Below are 24904 nucleotides of genomic sequence, written 5' to 3'. Positions count from 1 at the left end.
CCTTAAATGTTGCAGTGTGCAGTTGATCTATGGTGAATGATATGAAGTTAAACGAGGCAGTGGAATCGAGCAGTCTTTATGTCTAGAGATGGGTCTGGTGAACGTTTATTGATTGACAGTTAACTTGGGTTAAGGTTATTTCCTGCTCAAATTATTCATCTGGTTGGCTTAAAGATAAGACGACAGCATGTCTCAAAGGTCCACTTCAGTCAGAGAAAAAACTGGACTATTCCATTTGAAGTTTTTATTTATTTATTTTTTTATTTTTTTACAGAATTCATGAGCAGGTATGGAATACATGGTAATTACCTTGTAAAATTTGTGTGTTTTTTGTCATTTGGTAGATGTTTGATAAAACAATGTATTGAAACACTGAGAGAAAGTGAGAGACTGACTGTGTTATGTAGCCTATTAATCACATCTGAGTCCACTAAACACATGAAAGGTACACGCAAAAGATGCATACCAAATGATGCAAAGGTGGGCGTGAAAACTGACAAAACATCCTTTGTGGCAGATGTAACAACATAGCAGAGAGAGCTTAATTCACATTTGTAGAGCTATATTTAATATTGGTGCAACAAGTGTCACCATACCTTGAAGTTTCACACATGTGCAACGCATCTGCACAAAACATATCAGAAAAATTACCAAAAAGCTGTGCAACAATGTTATCCTGATATTCTACACACTCTATAGCTTCAAAAACCATCCCAGTTTTTTTCTGAGAAAAAGAAAGAAAGAAAAAATAGAAAGGAAAAAAACACACACACTCAAAGTTCCTCTCTCTGTGGTTATATTCCCATGGTAGTTTGCACAAACCCCTCAGGCAAAGCTTTATCCCCGAGCTAACATGCTGGAAAGCCTCTGAGTACCCCAATGATCAAAGTCGCCCATTTGTTTGAACACACTGAGACAGAGTCATTAGAAATGCATATTACAGGACAGCTATTGCATATTAACACAGTCAGGCAGCCAATTAATCATTAGCTCATCAATATCTCATTTGCATGAAATTATTCTCTTTTAAGAGCCTGTGTCTGAGGTGACGGGGTGAGCTCATCGATAATGCTAATGTCCCTGTGGGCTTGGGAGAGGGAGGCAGGGGGAGGTGGGGGAGACCTTGTTCAAATGTATGACTCCCACTTTAAATACCATATGAAGAGAATTAGTATGTACATTAGCTAGAACAGTTTTATATCAGTGGGTTTAGGGAACTTCAGATATGTTGAGAAATGCTTAACACACATAAATGCAAACAGATGTACACACACAGACACAAACACACACACACATTTATGCTATTGGCAAGGCCAGAGAGACTGGAGTGTCTCAAGGTCGCCTAAGGCTCAGGGCTCTTATAGATTGCAGCTACGGTGTGTATGTGCCCTGACCACACCTCAGTGTGTGTCAGTGTGTGTGTTGGAGGGCCGGTAGATGGAAATGGCAGCACTGGGAGTGATTCTGTCACCCTTCCCTAAAGAGGAAGGTGAGATGTGCCATGCTTGTTATCCATCAAGTCATTGATTCCTCAGATGGAATATAGGAAAAGGGAGAGAGATGGAAATGCAACAAGAAAAGACTTCAGAATTACTTGTTAGCCAATTTGTGTAACGATGAAACAGACGGTAATTCAAATGAACGTCTTCATCATTAAATTGTGTGTCATATTTAATTAAAATATTTCTTTCTACCTGTGATTGAAGTTATCTATGAAATCAGCATAAAATAAGTCAAATTGTCCACTTATTAGAATGCACTTACTGTCCATCGTTTTGTAAAACTAGTCTCCCAATGTCCCACTTACAAAAAATGTTATACATTTGTTTTTGTTTTTTTTTATAAACCTTGGTTGTTTACAGATGCTGATGTAAGAACTGGTAAAATAATCTGAACAAAAGTTATGACTGAAGGATTTTAGAGAAGCTACTGCAGATTTATTGCGAACGAACTTGCATTCATTTTTTTAGTGACACCTATGGCTGTCCTACCACGTTAAAATGCCTCTTTATGTTACTCTCACCTCTTGTGTTCCTTCAACAGGCTTTTCTCTCCTTGTTTCTCCTTTCCATCCTCATCCCCTCTCCAGCCCGTGGAGGTGATACAGGTGCTCTTAGCTGATTACCAAACATGAAAAGAGTTTAAGTTCAAGACTTTTCATTGATTACTGACCCCCCCACCTCCCTCTGCTCACTCTCTGCCTCTCCTCTCATCCTCATTGTCAATCCTGCCATCTCTCCTCTCCTTTACCTCTGTCTCTACCCTTTCCCCTCTTTACCAGCACCAGAACCTGCCCATGTCACCCATGTTAAGTGTTGTCAACATAACACAACACTCCCAATTGTGCATGTGTGTGTGTCTGTGTGTGAACACTTCTCTGAGTCTGTCTATTCAAGTGTTTGTGTTGGAGGATACACTTGAGGTCTAATTAGAACTGTTATAGCTGCAAAGGGAGTGGTATAATGGCACATAATGAAAAATGCCAAATTTCCTCTCCAATAAAAACGAAATTGATTAATGAAAAGCACTTTGCGATAGAAGAGGTAAAGCGTTGTTGGATATAAAAGATGATATATTAATCCTCTGCCGTTACAGATGGTTCAACCCTCCTGACAACTGCTATTATGTCGAGACACTGTTAGCATGCATAATTATGCTAATTAAGACCTAATTAAGTGCTAATTCTTTAGAGAGTCTCTTTCTTTGGTTGTAATTTAACACGACTCAGCATTTAACACTTCTTAAAGAATTTCACACCCACTGTGATTCATTTGTAGTCCTTGTTTCATTTGTTATATGTTGTAGACACATGTAGGCCTCCACACTGGTCAAACAATGATGTAAAAAAAGGCCATGGTTGAGAGAGAAATGGGCCTGGAGCAAGACAGAAAAAGAAAGAGAGAATTCAGTGCACTGGTATGGACATACACATAATGAAAATTCAATTATGATAGGTCGTGTTAGAGACTGAAATATATTAGATAGGTTGCAGTATTTTGACACAGCTAATTAGTGAAAAGTTGCATCACTCAGTCAATTTATTTTCATTTAATGGGGTATGACAGGAGATCAGTGTTAATATATAGGTGTTTTCACTCTCCATTAATAATCACAATGTGCACTAAAACACTCTGTATCTTTTCTGGTTTTTTTTTTCTTCCAGTGTGTGTTTTCACTTGTTCATGTCTCCAGCAGGGTGACAGGACATTGTTAGGTTGAGTGACAGACAGTTCAGAAGTTGTTACAGTATATTGCGTCAGAGAAGGATGAAAATTGTGTGACAGTGATCCAGTACATGTTCAACAGTGACCCTACACACGAGCTGTGACTCATTCCGTCATTAAAACAAAGCCATTACAAACTTGACATGACATCTGTCACCCCGGCTATCATCACAGGTCAGGACTCTTGACCTCTCCCTGTCATGGTGCATGTAGTGATCAGAAGCAACGCAACGCAATGCGCTGATTTTCTGCAGAGCCCAGGAGCAGAAGCTGTTTCATAATGTTGTCTATTGTATCAGGCAATGATGTTTCTTTTCAGGCGCTGCAAATTGGCTGCAGTGTGTTTTTCTTCAAGAAGAAACCATAAATCTGACAGTCGGATTTTTAGAGCTCTAGTCTACAATTTCAGCAAACCTCCTCTTTTTGAAAGTCACCAAAAATTACACATTGCTAAATGTTTCATTACATGGGTCAGATTGGTAAAGTATGGGACATCCACAGAGTTTAGATGGACAAATAAATCGCAGACTGTATCTTTAAATTTGAACTTTCACTGAAACCAAATGTTATATAAACCACAGACAGAAAAATGTTGCAAGAGAGGAAACAGATGCAATGTAGTGTAGAGATTTTCTATGTTACTTTAAATCAACGATGGCCTGTAGCATTGGAGCAGGAGTATGTGCAGATAATGAAGTGTGGCACTAAGTAACTGTGGAGTCCCTGCCAAAGCTTAATTAGAGATTCATCCTCTGGTATATATCACTGTTAGTGTGTGTCAACAGGGTGCCATATATCAGCCTTTGGCAGAAAGGGGTTTATGGCTCAAACTGTGTGTGCATGTGTGTGTGTGTGTGTGTGTGTGTGTGTGTGTACTTATGTGTGTATGTGTGTGTGTGTGTGTGTGTGTGTGTGTATGCATGTGTTTGTGTGTAACAGCCACATCTAGGCCTGTGAAATTAAACACCAATAATTAATGGGAGGTAGGAAGTTTACCACCTGTTTCAGTCTACTGTTAATGGAAAATCTTGCAGGAAATCTACTGTGTAGGGTTTTAAGCTGAACATGGGGTCTGAATGTTAACTCCTGAGGTTTTTTTTTTAATTTATTTTTTTTATTTACTTGTATTGTGTGGCCCTGCATTGTGTGATGGTTTGCCCTTAAAGGCCCCACATTGTAGAAAGTTAGATTTCCATGTCCTTTATAAAGCAGGTCTAGGTGCTATATAAAGACTGTGAAAGTATCAAAACACTCAATCCACAGAGAAATGCACAAGGCACTATTCATAAACTCTGCCTTAAAACAAGCTGTCAGGACTTCAGTAAGTTTGTGATGTCACAATGAAACAGTCTCCACCCTCAGCCATGCCCCCAGCACAGCCCTCCTGAACTTGTATTTAACCTTTTTTGTTGTTTTTTTTTCAACTTTATTAACTACCTTTATTAACTAAGCAGTCATTTTGTCACTGAGCCAGCAAACTACAAGACAGAAAAAGGTTGAGGAAATGCTACATAATGGTTGGATGTCAATCTATCATTGCACTGCTTTCCCAAGGATATTAATATCAGAGTCAAGAGGCTGATCCTCTTTTGATTGATCAATTGATCCTCAATTGCACCAATCATCAGAAAAAATGCCTTGTATGTGAAAACATACTTGGCAATAAAACTGATTCTGATTCTGATTCTGATTCTGAAGTTTCTTTTCTTTAAATACCGGATTTTGGTCTCCACACACTTTCAGCACTGACTGACCATTGCCATTTGCATTTATCAGTGAGTTTTACCAAGCTACAGTAGTCAGTCTGTTACATGTGGGTCACTCAGCAAACAGTCAGCCAATCAGAAGAGGCACTCAGAGACTGATACAAAACACCTTTTTCATACTAGAGCTCCAGAGAGAATCCTGAGAGAGAAGATGTAGATGAATCCCCCAGTCAAGTCATGAGCATTATTTAGTTTCATTACATGAACCTAGCTAGCAAAGAAAATTCAAAACTCATTGCCTTTGTATCATTGTATTAATTTTTATATACAAGTTATTCAAAATGTACTACAGTATTTCCCTGTAAAACATTGCACCTGCAGCTCCAGTCCACTGAATCCACTATTTTGAGTTTGAGGATGGCCAGTAGCATTTCATCCTCATTAATGACCTGTCAATTTGACCTGTGACCACACTGAAACCCATAAAGCTTTGTTTTAAATTAGTTTAATCTAATCTAATCTTTAAAACAAAGATTTCAAATGTCAACACGACTTTTTATTTAATGTACTGAAACCATTAAAAAAATGTAACTTAGGTCTGAAACTTTCTGAATATGAATGGTATGGCTTCAATAACACACTCAAAGCAGTAGATACAGTAAGCAGAGCAGTAAGTGATGTGAAAGAATCATTTCAACATATCATTTTTTGTTTGTTTCACGATGAGCAAACTTACAGACTGGGATTCAAGGGTCTAATCAAATTGCGTATCCTCTGTGAAACAGTTTACCCAAATATAATGGGAATATTTGAATTTATGAATCTGTCCCCTTCCTCTTCCTCTGTGCCTTTTCTGTGATTGAAGGAATTCACATACATGTAATGTGTGTGCATCTGTGTGCATGTGTGTGTGTATGAGGGGTGATTTGTGCCATGTTGCACATATACATGCAGAGACCACAGACAATTCCCTTTATTAGTACACATAGTTTATGGTCTCATTTCAGTTCAAACAACATAATATAAATAATACATAATGATTCACATAATAAATAATTTAATTTAACTGTGTGAACCAAAGAGGTTGTAAATGTGGCATAATTAACAATACAAACACAGACAGTTAAACTCTGTCAGCCTTCGCATTTGAGTCATTCACCCATATGTGCATGAATCCATGTGTCTTATGTATGAACACTTACAATAAATGTACATTATTTCTTTACAAATACAAAGACATATATGCATATCCAAGATAGTTTTACATGGCACATATCACCCCTTATACAATGTTTTGTCTAGTCTGTGTTTGTATGTTCCTATGTGTGTGTGTACATGGGGAGACAGCCCCTGAGGTTTGATTATGAGCTGGCGACCATAGTGCCCAGAATATTTGGTGGAGAAGGAAGCACACAGGCGCTGGTCCAGTGACACAGTAACACAGCCCCTGGGACTCGAGCTTTATGATGTTGCTGGCTGAGGCTGGAACAGCACACACACACGATAATGATAAGGTCCCACTGCAGACAGCACACTGCTCAGACAACACTGAGGGCTTGTAAGGGGCTGTCAGCTGTGGGCTTCACCACTCCTGGGGCTGTGAACTTTTATTTCCACTGTGACCAAAGAAAATATTTAGATTGTAAGCGTGTGTATGTGTGTTTTTGTGTGTGTGTGTGTGTGTGTGTCATTAAAGACAGGACTTTCTTACTGTAGTGGGTCTATGAGACGATTCACCACTCCTGCACTCTCCATTACCCTCTGTAATACCAGTTTTTTCAGTGGCACTCTTCTACTGTCTTGAGGCAAACAACACATATTGTCGCACAAGCACACACACACACTCACACAAACACAAACACACAAGAAAAGCAGAACAGCTTCTATATAGTTCATAAAACATGGTGCGAGGTGAGCAGAAAGCCAGAGAGTCAAGGATTATATTGAGGGAAAAGTAGAGAAACAAAAAGGAGAATGGTGGCAGTGAGACAGAGACAGTCTATGCAGCTTCATCTCTCTGTATTAACAACATGTTTCTTGGCAGCGTCATTTAATCTGGCTAATTGAATGCTCCAATAATTCTGAAGAGATTATAGTCCGACAAAGCGTCACACTCAGGTCAGAGGTAAAGCAGGCCAATGATCTATTTGTCAAATACATCAAGCTCTCCTCTAATTTCCTTTGATTGAAATTGATCATTTTGTAAATGCAGGGTCCAGATGGCTGAGAAGATTTATTCCCTTTGTGTTGGGAGAGGCTGAGCTAATATTATGCAAAGGAAGTGCGGATAACTCTGGATTAACTAAAGATCCATGTGAAGAAAGCTGGTTTTAAAGATCCAAAAGGTTTTATTTAAGCCTGGTCTTTACAGATAAATAACTGATAACTTTGCATTATCTAATGTGCAGATGAATTTCAGCGTGCCTCTTTCTCATGAGACCTGGCACAGAGAAGAAAATATTTACTAAATATATAGTAAAGCCCATGAAGATAGTTTGGGATGAACTGGATTTAAGGTAAAAGAAAAGCAACCTGAAAGTGCAACATATTCATGGGAACATCTGCAACAGTGTTGGGATAAACTCTCTGAACTATATTTGATTTCCATTGTAGAAAGAACATCACGAGTGTGTGAGGCTGTTGGATGACTCGAAAATTTAGATTTGAGTTCAACAAGCAGATTGCATGGTTCCTTGTTTTTAGAATCTCCAATTATCTATTTGCTCTATGCTTTAATTTCAGAAACACTGAGACAGTGAATTGTGTAAATAAATTAAAAAAAAAAACTTAACTCAATTTAACTATTTATCTTAACCATCTTATAGCACAGAGCTGCTTCTGGTCAATGTTGCACAAGGCTGCACACATACAGGAAACATCAGTGAGACGATCCAGTGAGACAGAGATGGAGAGTAAGGGTAAGAGAGATGACATTTCGACGTGCAGAAATTTTGAGATTGACCTGTCATTTCAGATGGTTCGTGTATGGCTCTGTAGTGCAGCTATGAACTGCTGAAATGCATTTCTCTTCTGACATTCCACAATATGAGGAGGAGGGTCCAGATTATTCCAAAGTCATTCAAAGTTTACCAAAGCAGGTTGTTTCTCCCCTAAAAAGTCACAGTCTATGTTACTCAACATGATCCCAACTCAGCATTTTGGAGAGTTTTCTGTCAGCATTGCAAAATAAACAGCTCTCTCTAATGCCCCCTTCTTTCGCCCCCCCTCCACTCTTCCCTTTCTGTCTCTCTCTCTCTCTCCCTGTCACAGTTGCTCATTCACAGGTTGATGGGAGGCTTCAGAAGGGATGAGTAAGAGGCATTTGAGACAAGTGTGTGAGAGACACAGCGTGATATCTGTGGAGAGGGACGTCTCCCTCAGAGCCTGTCTCTGGTGATATCCACAACTGGGAGACAACAGATGATGCAGAAGAAAGGATAACCCGGGCAAACACCCAGGGGCAGGATGGTAACATTGGAGAGGTTACCATAGAGGAAGAGTACACAGGGGCAGATGGGTCACCAGGCTGTGTGTGAGCTGGCTCTCCCGCTCATGTCCCATCATTTAAACTGTGTTTTTGTCTGCCTGATGCCCCCCTTCCCCTCCCCTCCCTTTACTTGCCATTCTCTTCCTCCCCAATCCTTCGCTACATGTAGAGCCTTGTCAAGTAGATCTGCACTGACAGGCCCTAGCTGCATGCGTGCACTCTGACCGACTGCTCTTTTTGACTTTGTGTATGTGTTTGTATGTGCAAACATTTGTGTGCAAATAGAGGTGGGGGGAGTAAGTCTGTTTTCTTGGCATCTGAAGGGTCTGATTTTTGTGGCAGGGCTGTCAGATCTCTGTTCCCTCCACGCCAGATCAATGCCAGCACCAAGCAAGTGGCAGCGCCTGATGAGAACCACCCGTCCCTCTGACGGGTGCCCGCTACGACAGGGAATATGTTCTTCCAAATAGCAAGCTGGTAGCAACTAAGTGATGCACACACAGAGTGGCACTACAGAGGGAAATTGGTTCCTCCACTGCACAGGAGCATTTTTTGTTGAAAGCGGTAGGCAAAAAAAAAAAAGGCAGCAGGTACAGAGGCCTTGAGGTCTGGATACAGAAACTATATTCTAGATACACTTGTTGACTATTTATCTACAAGGACATGAAGTGACAATTTCTTCAACAACTCCTTCTAATTTATCGAAAAAGAAACAAAAACTTAACTTTAAAGAATGTTTTTCCTTAATTCATTTCATTAAAAGCAGAAATATGATTCTGTTAGCTAATTATTTTTTATGTATTTATTTTTCTTTCTTTATTTAATTTTTTCTCTCTCTCTCTCTCTTTTTTTTTTTTTTTTTTTTACAAATTACAGCTACAGTTTTTCTTTCAATTTACTGCTGGACAGTTACATTTAATACGTTACTTCCCAATGTGCTAATGGTGATTAAATTATATATTATATTATTATATAATTCAAAACGATACAGAAAAACACAGATCTGTCAGTAATGAAACTCTTCCTGCCTGTGATGTACTTTGATGAAGCAGAGTAAACTCCAGGCCCAGAAGTCTGGTTGGTTGACAAGCTTGACTAATGCACAGAATGCTTGTTGCAAAATCAAACATGCAAACAACACAGCACATCCACTGATCCCGGTTCAGTTTTCCATTCCATCATTGTGTTTAACGTGAGAATATCGCCATGCAATCAAATTTCTGCATGGAACAGTAATTACCTTCTCCCTAAAAGTGGTTCAGTCTGACAGAATGAAATCAGTGCAATAAATTTCACCGCACACATTCTTCACCAAAAAACCAGATGCAGAAGACCGGGTAAAGGGACAGCAACAGGGTGATGCATTTAATACACAGCACCAAAGCCATAACACTAAGTAGATGCTGCCCACTTAAATCTTTACATTCTTCATTCACTTTAGCTCACCAAACACGACAGTCCCCATAGGCGAGTAATGAATAATCATTAGCAAAAGGTCCACAAATTATTGATGTAAAATAAGCAATGATTCTTTTTTTTGTTTCGCAATTTATTGCCATTAACAAGTAACTTGCAATCCAATAAATGTCAGCATGGCTTTCAGTTAATTAAAGGGAAAGATATTATACAGTAATGCAGGGTGGCGTTTATATCTCGATTTCCACAGACTGCAATTTACTGCTGAGCCTTTATTTGAAGGGACCCACAAATAATGGCTATTAAGCCGTCAGGGGATGGACAGGGGATCACATTAATGAAATTAGATAAGGTGGAATGGTGATCTACACAGCCTGGACTCTGGAGACACACAGAGACACACAAAACTACACAGACCTGTATTGCACACCACGCTCAAGAATGACATATTAGGACTGTATACTGTTTAGTTTCCTTTTCCCTCCTCCTTTTATTTGCGCCAACCTGCTTGACTTGTGTTTTTATTTTCTTGTCTTTCTTGCCTTCACCACTTCTGCACTTTGTCCAAGCACCAACCTGAGCCCAGTTAGGTGTTCAACATGAGGAGCTGTCAGCTCATCAGGGAAAGTTTCCCTGTTTGTCCTGAGCACTGTAGGCAGCCAGTCAGTCCATCAGCCTTGCCATCAACACTGCCAACACACACACACACACACACACACACACACACAGACAATAACACACGTCCACATCTCCCCCACTAACAGGGAGGTGTCACTCGGGGAGGCAGCTGCAGTCGCTGGTATGACGGCTCTCCACAAATCAGAGACCCTCGTCCCTGTCAACAGCAACCTGGCCCTGAGGCTACCCCTGTCACACAGCGTGCACCCCTCTGAACACACACACACCAACTTGGGGGGTGGGGATGGGGGAGGAGGTGGTTGTGTTCTACCTGGAGAGCTGTACTCGACAGGATTGGAGGCGCAGGGTGATGGAGAAGAGAGGAAGAGAGGAGGCTGGGGGGGTAGAGGGAGGGTTGAAGATGTGTGTTTTAGTTAGAACAGCGCTCCTGATTTCCTTCCTGACAGAGAGGCCCAATTATCAGCTGTGACAGTTTAGGGAAATTGGGTGTTGAGTGTGATGGGACAGATAGGGGAACTGATAATTGTTCGACAGATGCCCAAGTCAGGTAGAAATCCGGCTGCAAGATTCAACTTTCTCAACTTTCATGTGTACAGATGCAAAACATTTTTTTTTTCAAGAATTACAAATAAGACATCAAGTGAATCACATTCCCTAGATAACTACCCCCCCCCCCAAAAAAAAAAAAAAAAAACATTTCTTTTAACCATTTCTTTTTTTTTTCTGCCTTTGTCCTCACCCTCTCACACTTTCTCTCTCTCTTTGTGTGTGTGTGTGTGTATGAATGACTTGGTCTGTATTTGTGCTGGCAGCAAACATAAGAGGACCTCTGTGCAATCGGACAAGGTGCCGATACCTCAGTCATGTGACAGTGACTTCCTGTCTGTATGTCAGACAGCAACTGAAGGCTTGTCAATACAAGCTCGTGCTTACATCCTTTCCCATCTCCTCAAACACAAACTCACCCGGCCAGTGGAGAAGTGTGAAAACCATTTTCCTTTTTTGTAGGCAAATGTCGAGCTTATCCTGTGGGAACGACTAAAAACCTTAGACTGTGACAATTTTATTTAGTTGATATTGATATGAAGAAGAAGAGAGAAATTCAACTTTTTGTTTTGTTTTTTTTTTTCCATCAGACTAATTGCTCTTTGTATGTCAGTGTGACAGATTATCCTACCCCAAAATACTATAGCATTATATATTTGATTTAATCAAAATAAATGTATATTTTCATGGATGTTTAATAGGACACAGCAGTCACACAGTTTCCATCTGTCCCGTCTACAATTGCTCCACTTCCTCCTCCAGTTTTGCCGTCTGATTGTGCAGCCTGCTAAACTTATAGAGAGCCTGCAGGCGATTTCAAAGGACAACACTGCCCTCCTATGGCTGGATGATGCTATTCAAATGTGACATTCATGCTGGCTTTCATTCAGAACCCGACTAGCTATTTGAAACCATGGAAGTCATCCCAAAAAAGTGTAAAATGCACCTCGTGAGCAGCTGTAAATGTGCAAATATTCTTTAGAAGTTTCTATAAATCAACGCAGAATGAAATATTACAGTTCCTCTCTCAAAACCAATCTCTCGCCCACATGATGCCACTCACACTCTTAGACAAACAAAGGTGTTCATCAGTAATCCAGCTAAATCTCAGTCTATCCCTACAGCATCAAATATGCTTGTTTGGACTGATAGATGCCCGTTGCTGTGACTACAACCCATCCAGTCTCTGTTTAACATTTGTCATTGATTGCAGCCAAACCCCCATTGGCAGGTCTAATTCATTTACGAACTTGTCATTCCACATCATTGATTAAGTTGTCCTTCATCCCAGCTTTAATTACATACAAAGATAAAAGATTTTCTCATTAATGTGTTTAATCTAATGAAAGGCCTTGTGCTACAGCAGGGGCTGGTTCAGAGGTCCAGACTATTGACCTTGGAGGGCACAGCTAGCGGATGAATGTTTTTAATTAGACAGAGCAAACGGCTTTGGGAGCGAGAGCCTTAACTTGTCAGTTAGGCCAGAGGGTGGGACAGGTTGGCACAGAGCAGTTTAATAGATCTCAGCAGGTCACTGTCTCTCACCTATATTGACTACAGCTCAAGACTTATCACTGTTTAGTGCGCTGCAAAAATATCTAATATTTAATATATATTCAGTTAACAAGAAACAATATGGTGTTGATGTTGAGAGAGGGAGTAAGAGAGAAACATTAGATGCATTAAAAAGATTTTCACTATACAATTCACAACACAATATATTTGCAATTACAACTTACTGGAGGATTTAACATGAATGGTTGAGGGAGGATTTAATGTGAGGCAAGAAAAACAGACATAATGTTTTTTCAGCCCACATGAGGGCTGAGGCAAACATATGCCAGCTACCCCACTGACACCTAAAAAATAGGTTTAGAAAAATCCATATATGTTTTTTATTTAGGAATAAAATAAATACATTTTCATACATTTTTCTATTACTGCATTTCAGTGGGAAGACTGATATTGTGACAATAGTGATAGTAGGCAATTAACCACATGATCTTTTGATTTTAGAAAATGTTCAGCTCTGTTTATGTTCATGCTCAAAGTTTGACACTATCCCATGGGTAAAATTATATCTAGATATTGTAAACATGTGGTATTATTGTGTGAACTCAGGGTAGGGGTGTCGAGATATATTGGGATTGAATATAAGCTTGATATTTAGAAAATGAAACATACATATTGTGTTAATAATACACATATAATAATATCATGATGGCAGATGTTCTGGTTGCCTTTTCACTATCCATTATTTGTAATCATTCTTTTTGTACACTTATTACAGTTAATTGTAGACACTCTCTCCACCTCCCTATGGTTGTATTTGAGTCTAAATCTTTCACCAAAAAAGAGAGAAAACACACAATAAAAGCAATTAAAATTGTATTTCACTGATAGCATTATTTTTTTCTAATTTTCTATAGACATTGTGATGATATTGTTATCATAAATTCTTATGGCCACGATAATTGTGTGGTGAAAATTTGATATGGTGCAGAAGGAATCATAGCCTACTAGCAGAATAGTTGGGCTATTAGAGGTGGAGATATTCTGCATGAAAGAAATTGAAAAGAAAGAGGCGTGTAACAAACAAAACTGATATTGCAGAATGATTCTATTAACAAAGCTGCAAATACATGTCATAGATGAAGATATTGAGTCTCTACCAGTACCACTGGTGACCTGACTTTAGAGATCTTATCTTTGAAGGATCATTTGCTTTTACACATTAAATTTAAATAGCACGTCTGACCGAGAGGTGTTCCCAGATTGAGGCCAAGCAGATGCAACTGATAGGCTACACCACTAGAGGACAGTACTGCTTCATACCAGACATTGTGGAAAAAGTGTATTGACAACAGTGTTTTTGCACAGTGCAGACCAGATACAAAACAAACTTTTCATACAGCAGCTTTGAAAACTGTTACAATAGTAAAAACCTTGACAGTTCCAGCGCAAAAGGAAATTAACAGAACAGAATAAGTCGACATGTTTATTTCAGCCATCATCACAACATGTGATAAATTGATACATTTGGTTTAATCATAAAATTGTATTATAAAGGCAGCTTTAATACACATAACATTTATTAACGTAATTAACGTAAATTATTTTTTTCTTTTCTTTTTTGTTAGAGACCTGACCAGCATCTAAATTTACGTTGCTTTTACTTTATTAAACTTCATCTCTGATTACACAAATAAAAGGTTTTCATGTAAAGACCATTGATGTCACTCTTACTAAATCAATGTTTGAACATCTTCACTGGTACTTCAACAGGAGCAGGACATTATTAACAGCACACTCTCCTTCATCTGAAATAATATACTTTTATGGATGATACTTGAGTCTTTTCAGATCACCTGCAGCAAAATATTAAAAGCAAAGTGAAAGTGTGATGCCAAGAAAAATCAATTTAAAATATTATAGTTTGTCCATAATGTGGTTGCAGTCCCCTATTTTTGAAATATGCCAAACACCTTTATTTACAAGGCAGCACACAAAAATAGACCACTCTAGCAAAAACCTCACCATGTCATTGCCACAATTATCACTGCATTGTTAAACCAACACAAAGACAAAAGGCTTGATAATAACACTTTGGAGCAGCTGCCTCCTCACTTCATCACCTGCCTATATGTGTGTTCCCGTGTTAAATCATGGACTATAGCAGTTTTATACATTTTTCATTCTAGCTTATGATGACACGGTCTCATTTCTCGTCAATGTGCTGTCCACAGACCACACTCAGCTCTGTTTTGAGAAAGAAAAATCCTAACAAGAGGAAAAGATGACAGTGATCTAAATGGTAAAGGTCATAAAGTAGTCCCTTTAGAGCTAGATCTCACTGGATTAGTACACTTTGGAGAAATCCAAATCCTACCTACAAAGTATATTGTTTCACTACATGTCTCTTTATGACACAGTTCCTTGTGTTATCAAGGTTTGTAACCTGAAAATCAGAGCAGTTCCAAATGTACAAGAGGAAATGTGGCCTTTGTTATTCTCGCTCCATCAATTAAGAGTAGATCTACCCGCTGAATGTCACAGAGACTTATGGGTACACGTTTACATCCTTTATCCATCTGTTCGTAGCTCACACTCATTCAGTTCCATTCAGTATGTAATATTGGTGGTCCATTTCAGCATCAGACTGATGATTCATTGTAAATATTCACTGTAAACACATATTATCCACCGCCACTTTCCACTAGGTGGCATTATGCATTCACCGGGACGTCCCTCGGTTTCATTCATACATTGATTCAGCCAGGCCTGTCTGCTTGAAGGTCTCAGCCACATGCCTGGAGTGCTGCATCTTAGCTGACAGTGCCTCTAGAATATCATTCTGGTCCACAGCGGTGGCTGTTCGGTAAATGAACGTCCCCATTGACTCCAGACCTCGCATACCGAGATTTACCCCACAACCTGGATGATGAACAGGACATGAAACATAGATATTATACATATGTCAAACTAAAGCTAATCTGTGTAATCCACATCACATATTTGTGATAAGAAGCACTGTTCCACATCTTTCAGACAAATGCCAAACTGTAGCCTTGAGGTCATAGTTATGTCCTAAATGAAAAGAGCACAGTGGCACATAAATAAACATTGAGCAGAATGGAGACAAATCCAGATAAGCATTGCTGAAAGGCCATTGAGTGCAGTAATGAGTCACACACACATCAACATACATAAAACAAAACACACAGCATGCATAAAAAATGGTTTATACCCTCCTTGCATCTCTTTTTCTTTGTATCTTGCTCTTTCAGATTCAGATTGATTTTATTACACAAATAAAAGGGTTTTCATTGTGTTTTATTTATTCTAAGGGCTCTCTTTTCCTGCTTATAAGGATCTTTGATGTTGTGACTCACTGTCAGGTACTTATGGCACATACTAGAATCTTCTACTGTGTTTTAGAGCAAATATTCCCTTCACATTCTCAGCAATTCATTATCTGGTATTTCATAGATGTGTACCTGTGTCAAAGTTGAGGACACGTGCTGCCTCCCCCTCAACAGTGACCGCCACATTGTCTCCTTCGATGTAAGCAGCACTGATGCGTCTGTGTGACAACTGAATCTCAAAGAGACGGCGGCTGCACTGCATGTGGTGAAGTGTCACATCATTGAGCCGAGGCTCTATGTCCGTCTTATAGGCATTAAAGGACTGGTGGAAAATGTTCTTCATGATCTAGGCAGCAGAACAGAAACAGTTACAAGACATTTCTCATAGTTTACAGCATCTTTTAAAGGCCACTTCACCATGACATCATGTGATGTCACATGACAACATTTACATACACATTTGAAGGCTCTTATAATGACCCTAAAATGGAATGAAATACAGAGAGTATGAAAGACTGTAATAAGGTGACAGTATGTAAAAAATATGCTTATTGTAACTAGTAACTGATATTGAGAAGTTGGTCACTTTACATATACAGTACATTTTCATGTTGACATTGCTAACTGAAGACATGGAAAGACACATCAACAACTAATCTCGACTAGAGCTGAAACAAAACATAAAGATGACTAGTTGAGGCTGAGAAATCAGTTGTCAATCAACAGAAAATAAATCTGAAGCTATTGTGATAAATTCATTATTTTTCAAACAAAATGCAAAAGCTCCTCCAGCCTCTCAAATGTGTTTTAAAATAATGTTAGATTGTAGATCTTTTGATTTTGAAATAGTTAAATTGTAATGGGCATGTTTTTGCTATTTTTAGACATATTATATATGAAACCTTTCACTGAATAGTTATCATCAGATTAATCAATAATGAAAATAATCATTAGTTGATGTGCCAATTCAAGCTTTGTATTTTAATAGTCTACCATAGGTCAAGACCTATTTTATGCATCCTTTCTTTCATGAATACCAAAGTAACCGTGTATTTTACCATCTGTCATGACTCATAAACTAACGTTATCATTTTATGGTGATGCATGAACACTGAAGATGAAAATGTGTCCAGTGATTGCTGTGTGCCTCCTTGATTCAACAGTAATTGTGGGTATTGAGAGGCAAGCCTCTCTCTGGCTGTGTCGCTCTGTCTCTCTGCTCAGCTCTGCTCTTCTTCGACCAATACTTGCACAGTCATCTGTTACCAAGTAACAGTGCATCTGAATGGCCACCCACATAGCAACAAGCGTTCCAAGGATGGTCTTGCTACGTACCTGTGTGCACTACACTACACTCTGTGGCTACAGGCTATACATGATCAGAGCGGCAAAACACCAACTGTTTGTGACTGCACCCACAGCCTGTTGTTAAGAACAGGAAAAAAAAACTCACTGCCCTCCATTTATTCACTGATGTGTAACAGCAGGATACAGATGGCCTCTACACACACACACACACACACACACACACACACACACACACACACATACTGGTGAGGGCTAATTTCTCCTCCCAGCTTTCCCCATATCTTCAGCTCCCTTTGGCTCAGACACACACCACACACAAGCAGTCATCCATGCACACGCAAACACATACAGACACTAATGGGCTCCCACAGTATTGCAGTCAAAGGCCATTTGCTGAGTGAAAGGTGAGGAATAAGTGGGTAGGCAAGGCAGTGCCACACTGTGGCCAATTGCATAAACATGGAAATACAGCTGGATATCCGTCACACATAGAATCTTTATCAACAATAGTGAGAAGCAAACAAAAGCTCTGAAAAAGTTTTTATCAAAAGGGGGACAAGAGTCTCACAGAGGAGTTAGCCGTGTGCCTGAGGAAGCGAACCATCTTGGTGTCGGAGAAGGGGCAGACAAGGGCCATGTAGCGGTTTCTGAAGGTGCCATAGATCTTCAGGTGGAAGCCAGGTTTGGTTGTTGGGTTTCTGTGCTCTCGGAGGGCCTCCACTCCGTAAGCGGACAGATCAAAGTAGAGGCTGTGGGCACGGATCTCAGGAGTGGGTACCTGAAGTTCAGGGAGACGGGGAAAGGAAGGGGAGAGAGACCAAAGTGACATGAGATCAAATCATTTCAGACATAATAAAATATTCAGGGACCACCAATGAGATTACTGTCATTTTTTATATCATCAGTTAGACATTAACAATATATTTTCTTAGTAAGTCTAATTCATAACATATATGTACCCAATGAAAAAAGAACATTACCTTAACACCATCTCTGCCTGTGGGGCTCCTGTCACTTGAGTGGAGATTAAGAAAGGCTTGATTTTTAATCAGCGGTTCAATCTGGCACTAACTCCCCTTTTTCCCTTCAGCCAGAATGTATTAATTTTCTTTTCAATGACATAAACCAGCCAAGTGGGATGAAACAGCATTTAGTGCAGGCGAAGGGAGATAGTGAGGGAACAGAGCAGTGGCTGGGAGGGGATGGAAGGGACAGTAAGGCCGACCAGGTCATATCCTGGGGGGTAAATTCAATCACTACAGGAAACAGCCAGGGAGAAAAGGAGCCAATAAAAGGCAGCCACACAGCCACTGAAGAGAATGTGTTATGAATGGTTATGGTGGCATAAAATAGCCACAGAGACTATGCTTGTGTTCAGTATTAGTCAGATATTAGTCTGGAAGCGTTTCACCTTGACCTGTTTATTTGTTTCTCCAAATGAAATAATGAATCTTCTCTGTTGCAGAGATTGTCACCGTATATAATCCTAAGATTAACTGTTCATCTACACAAGTCATTCTGTATGATTCATACATTATCAATGACAGCTAATGTCTGGTGATCTGCACAGGAAGAGGAGCAGGCTACTGCTGTAAATATCATCTGTCTGCACTTTGAATGTCTCCACCTCAGTGAACCAGCAGTGATGTGATGTTTGTTTGTTAGTCTGTCTGAACAATACTTCTGCCTGAATAAGTGCCCAAAGGCTGGTTGGCTGTCTGCACCAAATATTACACATTTCTTGGCTCATTTCCTGTTTTATGTCTGAATCTGAAGCTTATATAATATTACACAAACAAAGAAAGAATGAATCAAATTATTTTTAGGGGAATTTTTAGAAGTAATTACTCTGTGGAAGTGTTCCATATTTACCACATAAATCTTTGATGGCTCTCTCAGTAACATCACTGAGTCATCATTCAAGGAACCATCTGCCTATATAATGACAAGTGACCTTTGGCGCACAATGTGAAAAACATTGCAGCCGATGTTTTGATATCTTGATTCATATTCACCTGGCAGGGAGCAGATTATGAGCCCGTCCAGGGGGTGTAATGAATCCAAAGCTTTATCATGGCCATCGCCTGCCTCCATCAGAACAGCAGCTGCTCTTATCAGATTCAAGGAGAAAATCAAAATATTGCCAGTGTTGATGCTGACATGATCCGAGAGTCTGCTGAAATCTGGCTGTTTACATGAGAGTCAGACATTGTGTTCAGCTGCTGTTGGCAGGTCCACGTCACTGTTTGTTCAAATCAGCTTTATGAGGCCAAAGAAAAACGCCTTTACTGCAATATCCTGTTTTTACTGTCTTCATTCTTTACATAAACAGTTGGTTATTGCCTCAGTGAGTACACATGAGTAAATGCATATATTAGTGAATGCGTATATTTGTGTGTGTGTGTGTGTGCGTACAGACTGTGTGAGTGTGTGTTGACCTGTCTCTGGTCTAGTCTCTCTATAGTTGCATTTGCTCCATAGGCATGGCAGGACTCCACGGTGTAGTCAGAGCTGATGCCCAGCACCGAACAGGACTCGCCACACGACCCATCAGCCACCACAATCACACTCGGCCAGTCATTGTGTGGGATGCGGCGAAGATATTCCTCTGTGAACTAAAACAACAAGAGAAAAACAAAAAACTTTTTTTTTTTCTGTGTACAGCCAACTTCCATAGTTTCATACTAAAAAGAGGTCACCGTATTAGCAGAGTAACAATTCATATTTACTGTGCTGAAGCACAACTTGTAAATACTGATTTTCCATTCCACTGGAGTTGTGGGTGTAGTTGGTGTTTTGAAATGTCAGTGTTTACTTGCAAAACATTCAAGAAGCTTATTTAATACACATTACATACACATACACAAGTTATATTCAGTGCTTTCATGCTGTCATATGCAGGTCAGTTAGATCACTGGCAACTTTAAAAGACTTTTTACAGGTCACTAGAGCTGTAACTAATCCTTATTTTCCATCCGATTAATCACTTCTAACCATTTGGTCTGTAATATGTAAAAAAAAACAAAACTTGTCTGTCACTGGTAGCTAAAGCCCAGTTTATTTTGCCCAACTAACAGTCCAACAACCAAATATATTAAGTTCACTATCATGTAAGACAAAGAAAAGCAGAACATCATAACAAATGAGAGGCTCGAGCCGGGTAATGTTTGGCATATTTGACAGAAAAAAAGCAACTTAAAGGAATATTCAATTAAAAATAATCTCTGATTAATTTTCTGTCAATCAACTAATGGATTAATTTTTTCAGCTCTAAAGTTAAGATCCTCAATATTTAAACATTCTCAATATATAAGCACTTTTTATTTTATTTTAGATAACTCTTATTGCTAATACTTCTATGAGTTACATGTTGTATTATTACAACTTTTACACAAGCAAAGGATTTGATGTGTTTCTCTACCACTGCCTATTAATCTGAGAGACAGGTGGGTTGTATTGTAATATACTCATACACACCATTAAAATGGACTCCAGAGGCTGTGCTTGTCTTGGCAACAGTGCAACTCTGAGAGATTTATTATTATGCCTGTGTATGCATTGCTGCCCCTCAGTGAAACACCAGGTACTTTCCTGCGTGGAGGACGAGAAAGGCTGGGATGAAGTGAGTTAGGGAAAGACTGACAGGCTGAAAGGAAGAATAAAAGAGCCTTACAGAGTCTATAGTAGTTCAGAGCCCAAGAGATGTTTAAACCATTTAGACTGCAGAGAACAGCTGATTTAAAAGACCCCTTTTGTACATTCTTATCTTATTCTTATCTTATTTTTACAGTCTTACCTTCTCACCACCAACAGGCTGAGAGGGTAAAAAAAAAAAAAAGAAATTAATCATCAAACACAGTGCCCTGTCTAATCAAGAGGAAAGGGAGAGCTTGGCAGTGATTCTAAACAAAAGTGAAGTTTGTTGTGATCAAAGACCCTCTTGACCTTGTCTTCCATCCTATAAAGTTTGGTGAGTCATTAGATAGCAGGAAGGCAGCTGCAGCAAACAGGAATGACACTGGAGCTGAAGAGGAAAGAAATGCTGCTGGTCACAGCCTAGGAGGAGTACAGCAACACACAAGTGCACAACTAAGATAGTTATGTTTTCCACTGTTTGATGAATGGTAGGAAAAAACATCAAAGCGCAATAAAAGCACTATCACCCTATTCACAGTAACGCCTTGATGGAGCAGTAATAAAAAAATGTCGAGGCTCTGGTTCCCAGCCATGACACATTTGCTAAACATGTAGTCTTTGTTTATATGTTAATAGTTATTACTTTGTTCTAGGTTGAAGCCTAGGTTGGGGGTGGGGGGGGTGGGGGGGGGGGGGGGTGGGGGTTGTTCTGATGTTATTGTTCTCATGGCGTGGCTGTCCACAGTGAGAGACATATAATAAACTTTTATTTTATTATTATTTATTATTTTTAATAAAACAGGGATAATATTTGTTATTTTATCATCAGATCAGTTTACAATTAGTCATATACCTGGTGTTGCTCTAAAATCAGGTGCCAGAGCAACATTTCATTTAGTATGCATTTGGCTTGGGGATCCCCTTAAAAATCCTCTGCTGAAAGTCATAATTAAATCTTTTTTCCAAATTAGGTTACATTTTAAAATCCATTTGATTTTGATGCTTCAGTATGCTTAGATTGGAATTTGTCTACTATAATGGGTACAATGATCAAGTCTTTTACTTCCCACTGGCCTAAAAACTGTAGGTTTGAGGTCATCTTACATAACAGGTTATTTCAACATCAGCTTTCAGTCTGATTTTATACAATGTTGTGTGAGTAGAAGCTTTGGGAGAATTGTTGTATTGTATTGTATCTACAGCATGACTGTCACAGATAAGAAAATAGAAAAACATAAAATCAAATGTTGAATAGATTGTTCCTGAAGTATAGACTGAAAACAAACAATGAAAACTGAATATACTGTTAAAATAAATATGTTGTCTGTGTGTTTCAGGGCGCTTTAAGGGCAAAGTGGCTCATCTTGAATGGAAAAAATAAAAAATAAATAAAAAATAAAGATTCATTAAATGTCAAAATAGGAAGGAGTGAGCTACAGTCTCAGTCTCAGACAGCAGCCTTGTTCAGGTTCACTCAAGAGCCCGATGAGACTGGGACCTCTGACAGGTCGCAGGAGCAGACATCTCTGTCACCATCACTGCTGATAGCTGTCAGACCTCTGCTGGAGAGGAGACGCACACCAGCCTCTTGTCTATGACCGCTGTAACTCAGGGAGGATCTGGTTTTGACCTTAGACTGTATATAAGGCACAGTCATCACAAGATGAGGTAATGTGAGTCTCTCTCCTCTCTACAAAGTCACCACACATTATTTCCAGATCAGTGGCATCTATGTATTATTGATACTTTTGCATAAGAGAAATAAGTTGTGTAACATGGGATTTACACCCTGGTTGTGAAAGTAAAACATGATTGTGAGTATGAAGCCAGTATAACACGTTACATACAGACTACTAGACGATCCGTAATGTGTTACCAAACCATGAGCTGAAAATCACTGGAGAGGCTGTACCTTGGTTCCCAGCTGCACCTTGACGTCCACCTTCTGTTTCTTCTGCTCCAGGATGCTCAGTAGGTACTCCTGAAACACGCCTATCCTGGTGAAGAAATGCTCGTTGTGCCAGCAGCCCTCCATGTTATCAAAGTCCACCCCGAGTCCCAGCAGAAACTTCACACTGCGGGGATCCAGTGCGATCTGCTGGGGCCGGCAGAGCAGGGCAGTCCGGTACCTCTCATCCAGCACGGTCAGTTTCAGGACCTTCCCGGAGCGGACAGCGACCAGCGCGGCCGTCAGCCCGACGGGTCCCGAACCCACGATGAGCACAGAGATTCTGGCCCGCCACTGCCTGATACCGTCCAGGCTGACTTTCACCAGCACGTACACGGCCACTGCCACCAGGGTGCTCAGAGCAGTGTCATATGCTAGAGCGCGGTACTCTTCCTCCGCGTTTTCCCCGGTGCCGCCAACTCCAGCTTTCTCCGCCTGCAGCCCGTCCATGCCCAGAGCAGAAATTATACTGTGAGTGTGCCAGAAGATGTTTGCCAGCTGTTTTTCTCCCTTATCAGCCAGCCGAGCCTCCCCGCATCTCATCTAGCCTATGAGTTCACTGAAAGAGCAGCAGGATTTACATCCATGCTCATGCACAGCCAGACCAGCTGCGACTCGCCACATGCGTCCTCTCCGCTCCCCCCGCTGCAAGTTGAGTTGGTCTCTCTCCCTCTATCTCTCTCTCTCTCTAGCTTGAAGTAAGGTGTGCGCCCTGTATGGAAACCCAGGGAGCTCAGATAGCCTATAGCAATTTAACACGTAGGCTTTCACCAGTTTACCATAAAGGTTCAAATCAGTAGTACCTCTTGAAGCGCCAGGACTTCAGAAAGCCAGTGGAAACACAGACATGCGATTCTCCATCCACTAAAATGCTCAACAGTGCACTGCAGGGGATGGAAGGTGTGCTTTGGTTTTACTCTGAGAACTATTGATTTACTGTTGCTAAAACAAGAGAGGTCGATTCACTCTCTCCTTCTCTCTCCTACACACATAGGCCAGCATTTCAGAAAACCCACTGTATTATCCCAAAGGACTGATTCCTGGTATTTTACAATAACAGTGTTCCATTGGGGATGGGTTGACAAATGTTGTAAGACGCAGATCCTGAGACACATGATTGTATGACAAGAGTTAACAGAGTCACTCTAAAGTTGCTGCAAAAAGATTAAGAAAAAAGCCAGAGCACCGGGGATGCTGGTGAGTGTTTCCGCAAATCACATCAGCTAGGAAGCCTCACATTCATCTCTCCTTATTCCTCTGTGCCTTGCATTTCAGTGTCACTTGAGTATATCTATTACAGGACGATTTCCTTTTCCTTTTTTCTTTTTGCTCATCTCCTCTCTGGAAAAAAAGGAAGCAGTGGCCAAGAAGACACTTCACTATGGCGATGGCTCCTCAGAGGACAGGGCCAATTTATATGACAAGACGCCTTTCTGTGGTACTTCTGCTGAAGTTGGAGTGTAATGTCACACTGAAAGTAGGAAAGACGATAATAGCATTGTTCGTTTTTTTCATATTTCATTTTATTTTATTCCAAAAATTATATATATCTGTTTATAACTTATTTCTGCACTGTGATGGACAAGTGACCTTACCAGATCTCTCCTACCCAGGGTGCTATGGGCCCCTTTTACGTATACTTCACAAAGAAATAACAAGTAAAGGAGCTGAATAAATGAACGCTATGAAAAGCATTTGGTGTCATACTCTCTCATCGAAATATTCCCCATCATTTTTCTCCTCTCTGCTGCCACTGCTAAACGACCCCAATGCATCACATTCATTATACGATTTAACATTTTAACTAGTGCTCTGACCTTTAAGCTCCATTTGAGCCCTGCTAATAAAATGAGCACTTTGAAGGTGGTGATGACACCAATTTACCTAACTGACTCCTGATATATGCCAAAGCCTTCACAGGGGACTGAAAGGGGGGTTCATATGGTGAATTTCCCTCAGTGTCTCTAACTATGAAAAAAAAAAAGTGCATGGATCTATAAATCCATCTAAATTGCTAAGTGTTCAGGGAGAAAGTGAGAAGAAAAGGACAAACACACACACACACACACACACACACACACACACAGAGAGAAAGGGGCGGGGGGGGGGGGGGCATATTGGTGTGATAC

At 40.1% G+C, this 24904-nt stretch overlaps 1 protein-coding gene across 1 annotated transcript; it reads right to left on the bottom strand.

The window, feature by feature from the left end:
• Positions 1-12720: 12720 nt before the first annotated feature.
• Positions 12721-23657, bottom strand: LOC139634850 (uncharacterized). The gene is made up of 5 exons (XM_071501540.1): positions 22740-23657; positions 19630-19806; positions 17760-17969; positions 16016-16229; positions 12721-15452 (listed from the first exon to the last, which is right to left on the bottom strand). Exons 1-5 carry the CDS (start codon positions 23316-23318, stop codon positions 15274-15276), a joined length of 1359 nt encoding a protein of 452 aa, XP_071357641.1. The 5' UTR covers positions 23319-23657; the 3' UTR covers positions 12721-15273.
• Between the last annotated feature and the right edge of the window lie 1247 nt (positions 23658-24904).

This window comes from Trachinotus anak, unplaced genomic scaffold, assembly GCF_046630095.1.
Source record: "Trachinotus anak isolate AG129_WGS33_773 ecotype Australia unplaced genomic scaffold, CSIRO_AGI_Tana_v1 ptg000002l, whole genome shotgun sequence".
In the NCBI taxonomy this organism is placed as follows: Eukaryota; Metazoa; Chordata; class Actinopteri; order Carangiformes; family Carangidae; genus Trachinotus; species Trachinotus anak.
Note: the sequence above shows the minus strand (reverse complement) of the source record. Positions and strands in the feature narration are given on the sequence as shown.

Bases quoted from the DNA above. Each gene is read 5' to 3' on its own strand.
- LOC139634850 (XM_071501540.1), bottom strand. From the start codon at position 23,318: ATGAGATGCGGGGAGGCTCGGCTGGCTGATAAGGGAGAAAAACAGCTG. The intron at 16,230-17,759 runs GTGAGACTCTTG...TCTGCTGCCTAG, and splicing joins GGCACACGGCTAACTCCTCT to ATCATGAAGAACATTTTCCA. The intron at 15,453-16,015 runs GTACACATCTAT...TTCATCATCCAG, and splicing joins TGTCCTCAACTTTGACACAG to GTTGTGGGGTAAATCTCGGT.